This window comes from Macaca fascicularis, chromosome 7, assembly GCF_037993035.2.
Source record: "Macaca fascicularis isolate 582-1 chromosome 7, T2T-MFA8v1.1".
In the NCBI taxonomy this organism is placed as follows: Eukaryota; Metazoa; Chordata; class Mammalia; order Primates; family Cercopithecidae; genus Macaca; species Macaca fascicularis.
Window position 1 is genome coordinate 126,470,810 of NC_088381.1, and position 11,796 is coordinate 126,482,605.

Here is an 11,796-nt window from a genome sequence, read left to right on the forward strand (position 1 = left end):
GAGTCAGAGCTCTTATTGTAAACGCAGACTAAGTAATAATAAAAGCTCAAACAAAAAACCAAAGCGCGCACGCGCGCGCACTCAAATCGTAAGCTTGTAAAAGAATCGATGCAACCTCTCGCTATACAGCGACATCCTCCTGCCTAATTTTAAATGCCGTCCATCGTTAAGACTGACGTTAAAAAATTAAAACGACAACAAAACTTAACAGTTTTAGAACAACATTGCATTATGCTCTGCCTTTACAAAGTGGAGTTAAGGAACCAACCCCACAGTGTCTGTGAATACACTCGCAATACCTTGCCTGGGAAGTGAAAGAAACCTAACTCGGTGTGAGTGGAAATGAAGAGTGGCCATGTGGGGAAAGGGTTAAGACTGTGCTGCAACTTGGTCGAGTTTCAGAAAGTTCTCCGGAGAGCCCAACTGCCGCGTCCCGTCGCGGCCCCTGCCTGCGCGGCCGACTGTAACAGGATGCTGGGGCTCCAGGCGCTCGCCCCGAGCTTTGGGCGACGGGAAAGAGCCAATGAGGAGCGAGGGCAAAATCGGGTGCAGTAAACCCGAAAAGGGGACGAGGAGGCCCGCGAGGAGAGCTGGGGAGGAGGCGGGGAGGGGCGAGCGAGGAGGAGGCGGCTTTGAGGGCCGGGCGGCGCGCCTGACAGAAGAGGGGAAGCCTGGGGGCGCGAGCGTCGCAGCCGGGGGGCCGCGCGGGGAGGCGGGAGCCAGGCGGGGGTTTGCAGGGCCGCCGCGCGTGACGTAGCGCCGGGCAGGGCGTTATCAGCTGCCGGGCCGCGGCGAGGGACGCGCGGCGACAGCGGACGGCGCCGCCCGGGCCGGGACGGCAGCAGCCGGCTGCCGCGCGCAGGACCCGAGGGCTTCTGGCCGCCGCCCCCGCCAGCGCCGCGCCCCGCCGCGGGGCGGCATGAGCCCACCCGCGGCCGCAGCCCTAGCGCCCTACTTCTCCGCCTGGGCGGCCCGGCTGCGGTGACGGCGCTCGTTGCCGGATTGGGGGCCATGAAGCCGAGTCCGGCCGGGACGGCGAAGGAGCTGGAGCCTCCGGCGCCGACCCGAGGCGAGCAGCGCACGGCGGAGCCCGAGGGGCGCTGGCGGGAGAAGGGCGAGGCGGACACCGAGCGGCAGCGCACCCGGGAGCGGCAGGAGGCCACGCTGGCCGGGCTGGCGGAGTTGGAGTACCTTCGCCAGCGCCAGGAGCTGCTGGTCCGGGGCGCCCTGCGCGGCGCTGGGAGTGCGGGGGCCGCTGCGCCCCGCGCCGGGGAGCTACTGGGGGAGGCGGCGCAGCGCAGCCGCCTGGAAGAGAAGTTCTTGGAGGAGAACATCTTGCTACTACGAAAGCAATTGGTAGGTCATGCCCAGAGGTGGAGCACGGCTGTCCCAGCCCCGGGGCTGGAGGTCGGGCAGGTGACCTGGGGCGGGCGCGAGGTTAACTCTGGCTGGGGAGATGCTCGCTGTTATGGGACGCCCCCGGGACGCCCCCGCCCGCCCCATACCTCCCTGATCTCGTTTCTGAGTGCCTGCGGCGCGTGGGCTGCCGACGCCCACGCGTTTCAGGCGTGTGCCCGCTTTGTGTCTGGCGACCTCGCGCGGATTGCGGGAAGGGGGTGGCCGCTCTTCCCTCCTCCTCTGCCTTCGGGATTCTTGGAGTCGCCTAGTTCTGACCTTCGGTCTCCTTAGTTAGATGAGTATATGCCCCCTCCCCAGAGGTTTGCAAACTCCCACTTAAAATACCATTTTATTTGGAGGTTTTCTTGGCTTCATCTCCTCCCGCCGAGAGGGGCCAAAAGCCAAGGAGGGGGTTTGTGGCGTGCTTAACTGTCCAAGGCCGAGTTTTACGATTACACTGGAGCGCCTGTAGGGAGCCGTGCCTCTCCGAGAGCTCTCCCCAGCATGCCAGCTTTCACCCAGGCTGGTGCTTAATTTCAAATAGAAGCCCTTTGTATAAGGCAGCTCAAACTAGATGGAAATGATGGAAATTTGGCTGGAGACTGTGTCCCCTCCTCTCATATTTTATACGTTCTGCCAGCTGTGATTGGTGGTGGAGGTGGGAGAAAAGAGAACCTGCTCTCGGGGAGCATTTATCTTACTGGATTTGTCTCAGTCATTCTATGCAGTCTTCATTAGTGGGGAAGAAAAAGAACTTTGTAGCTTAATGTATTGATGAACAGCTTTTGACCCCGCCTCAGAATAATGGCGGCAGCTTTGTTTTCATTGACCTTAAAATGTAGTTTTGGAAACAGCAAACGCCCTCACCTGACCAAGTGATACTATCCAAACTAGACACATGCCGGGTAGTGGCCCTCCCACAATAAAGTGGTGATGCTGTGCGGTTGTCATATGTTTTCGTCTATTATCTCTTTTCAGATCATTTCTTTTCTCTCTCTGTGTGTGTTTTTTTTAAGCACCCAAATGCTTTTACTTGATAGGTTCATTTTTCCTGAAGAAATTAGTTGTAGCAAACAAACATATGGTTTATGTCTCCAAGCTTTTTAAGTCAAAAGACAAGAGGCATAGATATTCATATGCATGTGTGTTGTAAGGATGTACACTGTGGTTTGTGTAATATCTCTGTTTTGGTATTTTACTATGCTGCTTTGGTCACAGACCTGATTCCTGTGTAACACTGATTTGAGCCAGTTCTCACTGGTTATGGCTGGTGACTTTTACATTTTATTGTCTTGTGCAATTGCATCTTTTTGTCTGCACGAATCTCAGGATTGTAATTGTGCATTCCTATTGTCCGCTTGAGGGGAGCAAAGCCGTATGTCAAGAGAATTCCAGTCCAGTCAGTGTTTATGGTACTATTTTCATTTGTAGACTTGGCATTCATGATTTGAACCAGATGCTTTTTGAGTTCTCCCGTTTTTCCAGCAATAGGAAGCACTAGGTGGCAGTGTGAGTTAGCACAATCCATCTGTCACCTTTGGAAACCCAGAGGCGTTCAAATCTCGATGGGCCTTCCCATGAGGGTTTTGGATTCTGCCAGCTCACATTATACTTGGCACTGGCTATTAGTATTAGTTTCTCACTTTCAAAGGCCCTAAGACTGATTAAACCCCACACAGCAACTAATAGAAAACAAAACTCTGCAGGCCAAGACATTTGGCCAGAAAATCTCACCTAAGATTATAACGTATTATAGGAAATCTGTTACTCTCACTTCAAATTAAAGAGTCTACTGTGAAGTATTGTTTTTTAAAAGACTGGTTATACACCAGATGATTTAAAGTCTCAGTCCGTTTTTCTTGTCCCTACCTATAAAAAGTCAGTTTGCATATATTAGTTGAAACTAAAGCCTTGTTTTTATGAAGAAACTTTATATCACCACAAAATGTGAGAAAGTGGAATTAAACATAGGACATATTCTTGAATTCTCGAAGTCTTTCTTTACTTCAGGTCATCCAGTAAAATTTTGGTTTTCTAAGTTTTAGTGAACTCTTCAGATGGGTAATTTGAATCCTTAGACTTGACTTTCTGGTTCTTACGTCACCCCTGTATATTCATGTTTCCTTTGTTTCTTCCTAATCAGAATTGTTTGAGGCGAAGAGATGCTGGTTTGTTGAATCAGTTGCAAGAGCTTGACAAGCAGATAAGTGACCTGAGACTGGATGTAGAAAAGACATCTGAAGAGCACCTGGAGACAGACAGTCGGCCTAGCTCAGGTGAGTGAGTGAGCACAAGGACAGAATTCTGCACTCTTGAGTTATATCTCAGCCCCTTGTGGTTAACATTCCCAGACCTGCAAATGGCAATGGAGTTTGTTTCCAGTGCACAGAGAGAGGATAAAAAATAAAATAAAAAAAAAGCAGCCTGCCATTCAGTTTCATTGGAATAAGAGGGAAATAAACTCAGACAACAAAATTTTTGGTAATGAGATCGATGTGACTGGAGTCCCCCCGAGTTTAAAAATAAAAGCTATTCAAATTTCTGCAAGAGCTGCCCTCCTTTGAAACTTGAGTAAGTCAGAACTGGGCTAGAAAATTAGTCACACTTCAACTTCCTGAGACCACTTCAAAAGTTTTTTTTTTTTTTTTTCTTTTAAACCATTGGCTCCTTAAATAGATTTTTCTCTTATTATTTTTCTGAAACAATCATGATAAAGATGAGGCTTGACAGATCTAAGTTTCTTTCCTTGGACATCTTCAAAGGCGGGGTCAAGGAGTAAGGTCAGTTTGAGGGTGAGAGTAACTCTGAAATGTACCCCTGCTTATGGCTCTTTGCCTTTTCCTAAGGATTGTTTGAAATAAGACCATAAGATTAGGACACTAAAGTCCAGTGAACCAAAATTGGCCAAAAAACAAACAAATAAAAATCTCCTTTCCCTAAATGATTATTCATTTTCCTTTTAAGCATGAATATGCATTATTCCTTGACATGATCTTAATTCCAATGGTGTTTTTATTTGTAGGGTTTTATGAGCTGAGTGATGGGGCTTCAGGATCCCTTTCCAATTCCTCTAACTCGGTGTTCAGTGAGTGTTTATCCAGTTGTCATTCCAGCACCTGCTTTTGCAGCCCCTTGGAGGCGACCTTGACTCTCTCAGATGGTTGCCCCAAATCTGCAGGTAAGAATTTTTAGCACTGATAGAAATTTTTTAATTGGAAGGTGTCAAGGGCCCTTAAAAGGTTATTTGGCTCTAGCACCTTTCACTGGTAGAAAAATGAAGGTTCATCAATTTGCAGCATTTAGTGCCATACTTACAGCTAGAACTCATAGTTTCATTTAGGTGAGTATCTAGAACTATTCCAGTACCCTTTGGGTGCTACTTGGTTATATATTCTGATAGCAGCAAGACAGTTTATCTCTAGAAATCCTGTCCCAATATTGTAGGTATTGAGCTCTGTTTCCGAGCCTTTGCTGTTAGGTTAACTTGTCTATATTTTCTTTCATTCTGGAACCGTTTTCTTCTTTTAATTATTTAAAGCTAAAACTCAGCCGGGTACAGTGGCTCACACCTGTAATCCCAGCACTTTGGGAGGCTAAGGCGGTTGGATCACCTGAGTTCAGGAGTTCAAGACCAGCCTGGGTTGGCCTGGCACAGTGGCTCACCCCTATAATCCTAGCATTTTGGGAGGCCGAGGTGGGGGATCACTTGAGGTCAGGAGTTCAAGACCAGCCTGGCCAACATGGTAAAACCCCATCTCCACTAAAAATACAAAAATTAGCCAGGCATGGCGGCACACGCCTATAGTCCCAGCTACTTGGGAGGCTGAGGGAGGAGAATTGCTTGAACCCAGGAGGTGGAGGTTGCAGTGAGCCAAGATCGTGCCACTGCACTCCAGCCTGGGCGACGGAGAGAGACTCAGGCTCAAAAAAAAAAAAAAAAAAAAAACCAGCCTGTGCAACGTGGTGAAACACCTTCTCTACTAAAAATACAAAAATCAGCTGGGTGTGGCAGCATGTGCCTGTAATCCCAGCTACTTGAGAGGCTGAGGCAGTAGAATCGCTTGAACCCTGGAGGCGGAGGTTGCAGTGAGCCGAGATCTTGCCATTGCACTCCAACCTGGGCAACAGAGTGAGGCACCATCTCAATCAATCAATCTAACACTCACATTAAGTTAAATATGTCCATCAGCCTGGCCAAAAACTGGTTGGCACTTCAGGATGCAGTGGCCCCTTCATGTTCTCCAGAATATTCTGCATGATGGCAGCTTGTTTTTTCTTTTAGTAAGTGGGTGCCCACATGCCATTATTCCTTATTTTGGGATATCTTTGCAATGACCCCCAGAAGGAATCATGCTATTATACTAGAAGAGTTTCTGCATTTCCAGTATGTGTCGCACACTGTGCTGGATGCTCTGTATACATTTATCTCCACTGAATCCTCCCAGTAGTTCTGCACAGTACAGGTCTTGTTAGCTCCATTTTATGTATTAAAAAAATGAGGCCTAGTAAGGTTAGATATGTTATTTAAGGCTCTATAGATAGTGAGTGGCAGAGGCAGAAGTTAAGCTCAGGCCTAACTGCCAGGTCCATGGTTTTCCATCATCCCAAGGGAATTCAGAAATTGTTGTTTTCAAACTTCTCATCTAACAGAAGAGGAATTTTGGCTTATAAGCCATTTGTCAGAGGTTCTCCATCTGCTGAATGGCAGGGTTGCTGCTGGAACTCAAGACTTCTTCCTTAGTCCTGTTATATTGTGAATTCTTATAAGAGAAAATATGAAGATTAGAATTGCTCTGGGTGCTGGCACAAGTCATCACTCTCCTGGTTTGTCTGTGTTCTCCACTTGGGTATAAGCCTGAATTTTTGAGTCCGGGCGAGGCAGACAACACTAAGCAGCTGAGGGAGCTAATTGGCTGGTGTCTTCCTATCTGTGTGTTGTCAGCAGCAATCATTTGGGGAAGCACAGAACTGTGTTATCTAGAGGATCTGGGCCTCAAGTTCATTGGTAATTACTCCCCTTCATTCTGCAGATCTGGTTTCAGAGGGAAACTTTATAAACCCATTAAAGGCACTTTGGTTTAGGTTTTCCTTCAAGACAGACCTGTGCTCTTCCAAATGCCACATCCTCACATAATTGAGACAGTTGCACAAGGCCTTGGGGGCTGGGATATCTGTTTTGTTCAATTCTAAAGAGGGAAAAGGGATGAATAGTGAAGTGTTTGTCAGTGTGGCTTTAAGTAAGGCAGAGATAGGGCTTAGGTTGCTGGGGGAGGAAGGATAGGGAAGGATGTTAGCTAGATGTTTCCTTTTAGAAAAAGCTATTTATTGAGGGGAGGGTCATGTGGGTGGGGACATGGCACTTTTGTTTTATTATATTTTCTTTACATATCATCTCTGGGTCTAGACTATTTTTTCCCTCAGACTGCTAATTATCATTGAAGTTCATGGAGCTTTCTCAACATAGAATCAGGCACATGTAGATTCTCAGTATTTGAATGAATAAATATAATGGAGGACAAATTATTACTGATAAACTCAATTTTAATTTTCTCTGATAACTGAAGGTCATTAAAAGGATTTGTTATTTATAATATTCGCCAACTTAAGAGATCAAAATCATTTAAGACAGCAAGCTTGATTTTGTTGTACTTTGGCATCTACATTTTCAAGATGGGGAAATTTATCCATTAATATTACCACTCAATCTTTTAAAATCTTAAATCAAGAATTCTTTATCATATTAAAAAAAAAGTTTTAAATTGAAATTTGTTTTTAGAGAGATGGGGTCTCACTATGTTGTCCAGGCTGGTCTTGGACTCCTGGGCCTAAGCAATCCTCTGGCCTCAGCCTTCCAGAGTCAGGATTGCAGGCATAAGCCATCATACCTGGCCCCTGTTTTATTTTTTTAGCGTCACTATTGAAAATATAAGGCAATTATTATTTAAATCTGATGTTTTTACTTAAGTTTGATTGGTTTCCATCACCTTTCAATTGACAATTATATTTGAATGAATGTCATTAAGAATTAGGTTTTAAAAAACACAAAATGAGGAGAAAGCCTACTGAACGTACAGTTTATCCTAAAGAAAGCCAGGAATAGAACACAGAGGGGAGAGCAGCCTAGAAAAACCGTGATTCAAAACATTTTATTTTTCCCAGTTGTAAATGCAGTACAGTTATGATTGAAAATTCAGAAAACAGAAAATAAAGTAAATATCACTTGTTTCTCATCATACTGAAATACTACTACTAGAATCTTGGTGTGCTTCATCTCAGATGTTTTTTCTTTGCATACATGTGATCATAGTAAAATAATCATATTCTAGTATTATATCATTATTTTCACTAAACTTTAAAGTGTTTTCCCTCTATGATGCAGCAGTTTGAAAACATTCTTAATGGCTGAGTATTTTTCCTTCAGAGGATTTATTATCTGCTGTCAAAACATTTGTTAAATATTTCCCCCTCATCCAGTAGCAGTAATTACATGTCAAATGGTAGGGCAGCGTTTTTTAATCCTTGGCATGCTCTCTCTACCCATGGATTTTTCATAAAAATTGGCCGAAGAGTCAAGCTGGTGCTGACCAATTCATTTCTTCAGAGTGTACCTTTAAATGTTTTTCAGATCTCATAGGATTGTTGGAATATAAAGAAGGCCACTGTGAAGACCAGGCCTCAGGGGCAGTTTGCCGTTCCCTCTCCACACCACAATTTAATTCCCTTGATGTCATTGCAGATGTGAATCCCAAGTACCAGTGTGATCTGGTGTCCAAAAACGGGAATGATGTGTATCGGTATCCCAGTCCACTTCATGCTGTGGCTGTGCAGAGTCCAATGTTTCTCCTTTGTCTGACGGGCAACCCTCTGAGGGAAGAGGACAGGCTTGGAAACCATGCCAATGACATTTGCGGTGGATCTGAGCTAAATGCCGTCAAAACAGACAGTTCTTTACCGTCCCCAAGCAGTCTATGGTCTGCTTCCCATCCTTCATCCAGCAAGAAAATGGATGGCTACATTCTGAGCCTCGTCCAGAAAAAAACACACCCTGTAAGGACCAACAAACCAAGAACCAGCGTGAACGCTGACCCCACAAAAGGGCTTCTGAGGAACGGGAGCGTTTGTATCAGAGCCCCGGGCGGTGTCTCGCAGGGCAACAGTGTGAACCTTAAGAATTCGAAACAGGCATGTCTGCCCTCTGGCGGGATACCTTCTCTGGACAATGGGACATTCTCCCCACCGAAGCCCTGGTCAAAAGAATCAAAGGCTGAACAAGCCGAAAGCAAGAGGTTGCCCCTGCCAGAGGGCTGCCCCTCAGGCGCTGCCTCCGACCTTCAGAGTAAGCACCTGCCGAAAACGGCCAAGCCAGCCTCCCAAGAACATGCTCGGTGTCCCGCCATCGGGACAGGGGAGTCCCCTAAAGAAAACGCTCAGCTCTCAGGGGCTTCTCCAAAAGAGAGTCCCGGCATAGGCCCTGCCCCGCCGCGGGAGAACAAAGTTGTCCAGCCTCTGAAAAAGATGTCACAGAAAAACAGCCTGCAGGGCGTCACCCCGGCCGCTCCTCCCCTGCTGTCTCCAGCTTTCCCGGTGGAAGAGAGGCCTGCCTTGGATTTCAAGAGCGAGGGCTCTTCTTCCCAAAGCCTGGAGGAAGCGCACCTGGTCAAGGCCCAGTTCATCCCGGGGCAGCAGCCCAGTGTCCGGCTCCACCGGGGCCACAGGAACGTGGGCGTCGCGAAGAGCTCTAGCCTGAAGCACCGCGGCCCAGCCCTCCAGGGGCTGGAGAACGGCTTGCCCACCGTCAGGGAGAAAACGCGGGCCGGGAGCAAAAAGTGTCGCTTCCCGGATGACTTGGATACAAATAAGAAACTCAAGAAAGCCTCCTCCAAGGGGAGGAAGAGCGGGGGCGGGCCCGAGGCTGGTCTTCCTGGCAGGCCCGCGGGCGGGGGCCACAGGGCGGGGAGCAGGGCGCACGGCCACGGACGGGAGGCGGTAGTGGCCAAACCTAAGCACAAGCGAACTGACTACCGGCGGTGGAAGTCCTCGGCCGAGATTTCGTATGAAGAGGCCCTGAGGAGGGCCCGGCGGGGTCGCCGGGAGAATGTGGGGCTGTACCCCGCGCCGGTGCAGCTGCCCTACGCCAGTCCCTACGCCTATGTGGCTAGCGACTCCGAATACTCGGCGGAGTGCGAGTCCCTGTTCCACTCCACCGTGGTGGACACCAGTGAGGATGAGCAGAGCAATTACACCACCAACTGCTTCGGGGACAGCGAGTCGAGTGTGAGCGAGGGCGAGTTCGTGGGGGAGAGCACAACCACCAGCGACTCTGAAGAAAGCGGTGGCTTGATTTGGTCCCAGTTTGTCCAGACTCTCCCCATTCAAACGGTAACGGCGCCAGACCTTCACAACCACCACGCAAAAACCTTTGTCAAAATTAAGGCCTCACATAACCTCAAGAAGAAGATCCTCCGCTTTCGGTCTGGCTCTTTGAAACTGATGACGACGGTTTGAGTGACGTCATTGGTGTAGAAAGTGTCTTTTTTTTTTTTTCTAGTTGCCAAAATAAAAAAGGTGGTGGTTTCATTTTTGTATAATACTTTAATGGAATGCTTTTTTAAAAAGATAAAACCAAGGTAAATTATTGTTTCATCTTCACATACGGACGCTAGTGCCTTTAATGGAAGGTTAAGAATGTTTTGCTAGTTAGAAGTAAATATTGAGGTTTTAATGGTGATAGTGAGTTTTGTGGTACCAGCTGTTTTTTATTTTAATCTTTCTGAGCATCCGGCAAGGTACAGGTTTCGATGTTCAAGTTTTATTGGGATAAGACCGTTTGATCCCAAGGTCAGGTGGATGGAATTTTTGGATTTATATTTGCTCCTTGAGTTTTCAGGGCAGTGTCTCCATGAGGCTTTTCCTGTTGAGGGACACCACATACAATAGTGTGAAGTAGGTACGAGGGGCAGTCATTGTATTCTATAGTTTTTTATGTAGTCTACATTTCTCAGATGTATGCCCATTCGGCTTTATTCTCAGAACTGTTTTTTTTTTTACTAGACTCATGACTTGGAGGCCAGACCTTAAATCCAGAGATGGCAGCCTGGATAGGGACCTTAAAAGGATTCACAAAAACTTTTGCCACACTTGGTGCCTAGGCCCTGTTCCTAATAACCCCTTCTAGGGCCGTTTATCCAACATTTTGATGCCGCCTTTTCCCTCCCTAATTTGTAGCCAATCTAACCTTTCATTCCTTGGAGGATTTACTTTTGGGATAAAATTTGGGTCCTTGGGCACAGAGACATTCACTATTAATGAAGTAACCCTTGGGCATGACTCCAATCCCAGAATTGCTCACTGAGCGCTATGCCACCTAAGCATTGACCTGAACATATTAGTGCAATCCAGTCCAGATTGGACCGCTGATCCTATGTGGAAGGGCTGTTTTTTAAGAAAAAATTTTTGGTAAACAGTATTGTGTAAAATTGCTTTTTGTATACCAATATATGCATGTTTTGTGCATGAGTAGTACTTGTGTTGATATTCCTGTTGATGTTAAATTACTATATAATATAAACAGTATGTGTTTTTATATATCATTGTGTAAATTTAATATAACACATATGCAGTAATAAACGATTTGTTTTACTGCTGTTAAGTTTGTTATTTCGGTATAAAACCAGATGTTTACACCTATAAATCTTGTGCTGGTTATTGGTGTTATTTGTGAGATTTATATTAGACCTATTCTAGCGTTAGAATATGTGCAATATAGATAGGTTTTAGTATTAGAATGGACGATGAGCAAGCAAATGAAGGAAAGCAGACAACTTCTAGTTAAGGTACTTTAAAATTTAGGATACATTTTATAGGTGCCATCTAAGGAAAATATTTCTGAAAATAATCCCCTCTCCCAACTTTTTATTACAAAAAATCTCAAACATGGAAAACTTGAAAGGATAATATAATAAACAACTCTATGCCACCTAGATTCAACAGTTGCCAGCATTTTGCCATGCTTGCTGTAACTGTATTTATGTATTAGGTTTAACTATATTACTGATTTTTCAGATCAAAGACAGATACTATCATGGCAATCCTCCCCTCTCCCTACCCCACACTGATAAAATATTTTAAAGTAAATTTCAGGTATGATATTTTATCTCTAAAAAGCATACATTACCCAAGAACAAGGAGATTCTCCTGTATACCTACAATATGATCGCACTTAAGGAAAATCAGTAGTAATTCATAATATCAAAATTTTATATGGAAAATTTCCCAATGTGTTTCAAGAACTTTTAATAGCGGCTTTCTGCCCTCCTACCTCCCCTGCAAAGCAGGATTCAGTCAATGTCATGCATTGCATTTGGTTGTGGGTTGTAGGTTTCTTTTTAGTCTAGAACA

At 45.9% G+C, this 11,796-nt stretch overlaps 1 protein-coding gene across 4 annotated transcripts; it reads left to right on the forward strand.

Moving 5' to 3' along the window:
* Window positions 1–657: 657 nt before the first annotated feature.
* DACT1 (dishevelled binding antagonist of beta catenin 1) lies at window positions 658–11,089 on the forward strand. Of its 4 annotated transcripts, none has more exons than XM_005561378.4 (4): window positions 658–1,356; window positions 3,542–3,674; window positions 4,421–4,576; window positions 8,024–11,089. In XM_005561378.4, exons 1-4 carry the CDS (start codon window positions 1,012–1,014, stop codon window positions 9,901–9,903), a joined length of 2,514 nt encoding a protein of 837 aa, XP_005561435.3. In that variant the 5' UTR covers window positions 658–1,011; the 3' UTR covers window positions 9,904–11,089. The 4 variants fall into 4 exon arrangements, with proteins under 4 accessions (XP_005561435.3, XP_005561436.3, XP_065404934.1 ...); XM_005561379.4 differs by having other exon boundaries at window positions 8,135–11,089; XM_065548862.1 differs by lacking the exon at window positions 4,421–4,576.
* The last annotated feature ends 707 nt before the right edge of the window (window positions 11,090–11,796 follow it).

What these genes read in the sequence shown, in the direction of transcription:
- DACT1 (XM_005561378.4), top strand. Translation starts at nt 1,012, where the DNA reads ATGAAGCCGAGTCCGGCCGGGACGGCGAAGGAGCTGGAGCCTCCGGCG. An exon ending in AGACAGTCGGCCTAGCTCAG is followed by an intron (nt 3,675 to 4,420) that starts GTGAGTGAGTGA and finishes TTTTATTTGTAG; the next exon opens with GGTTTTATGAGCTGAGTGAT. An exon ending in TGGTTGCCCCAAATCTGCAG is followed by an intron (nt 4,577 to 8,023) that starts GTAAGAATTTTT and finishes AATGTTTTTCAG; the next exon opens with ATCTCATAGGATTGTTGGAA.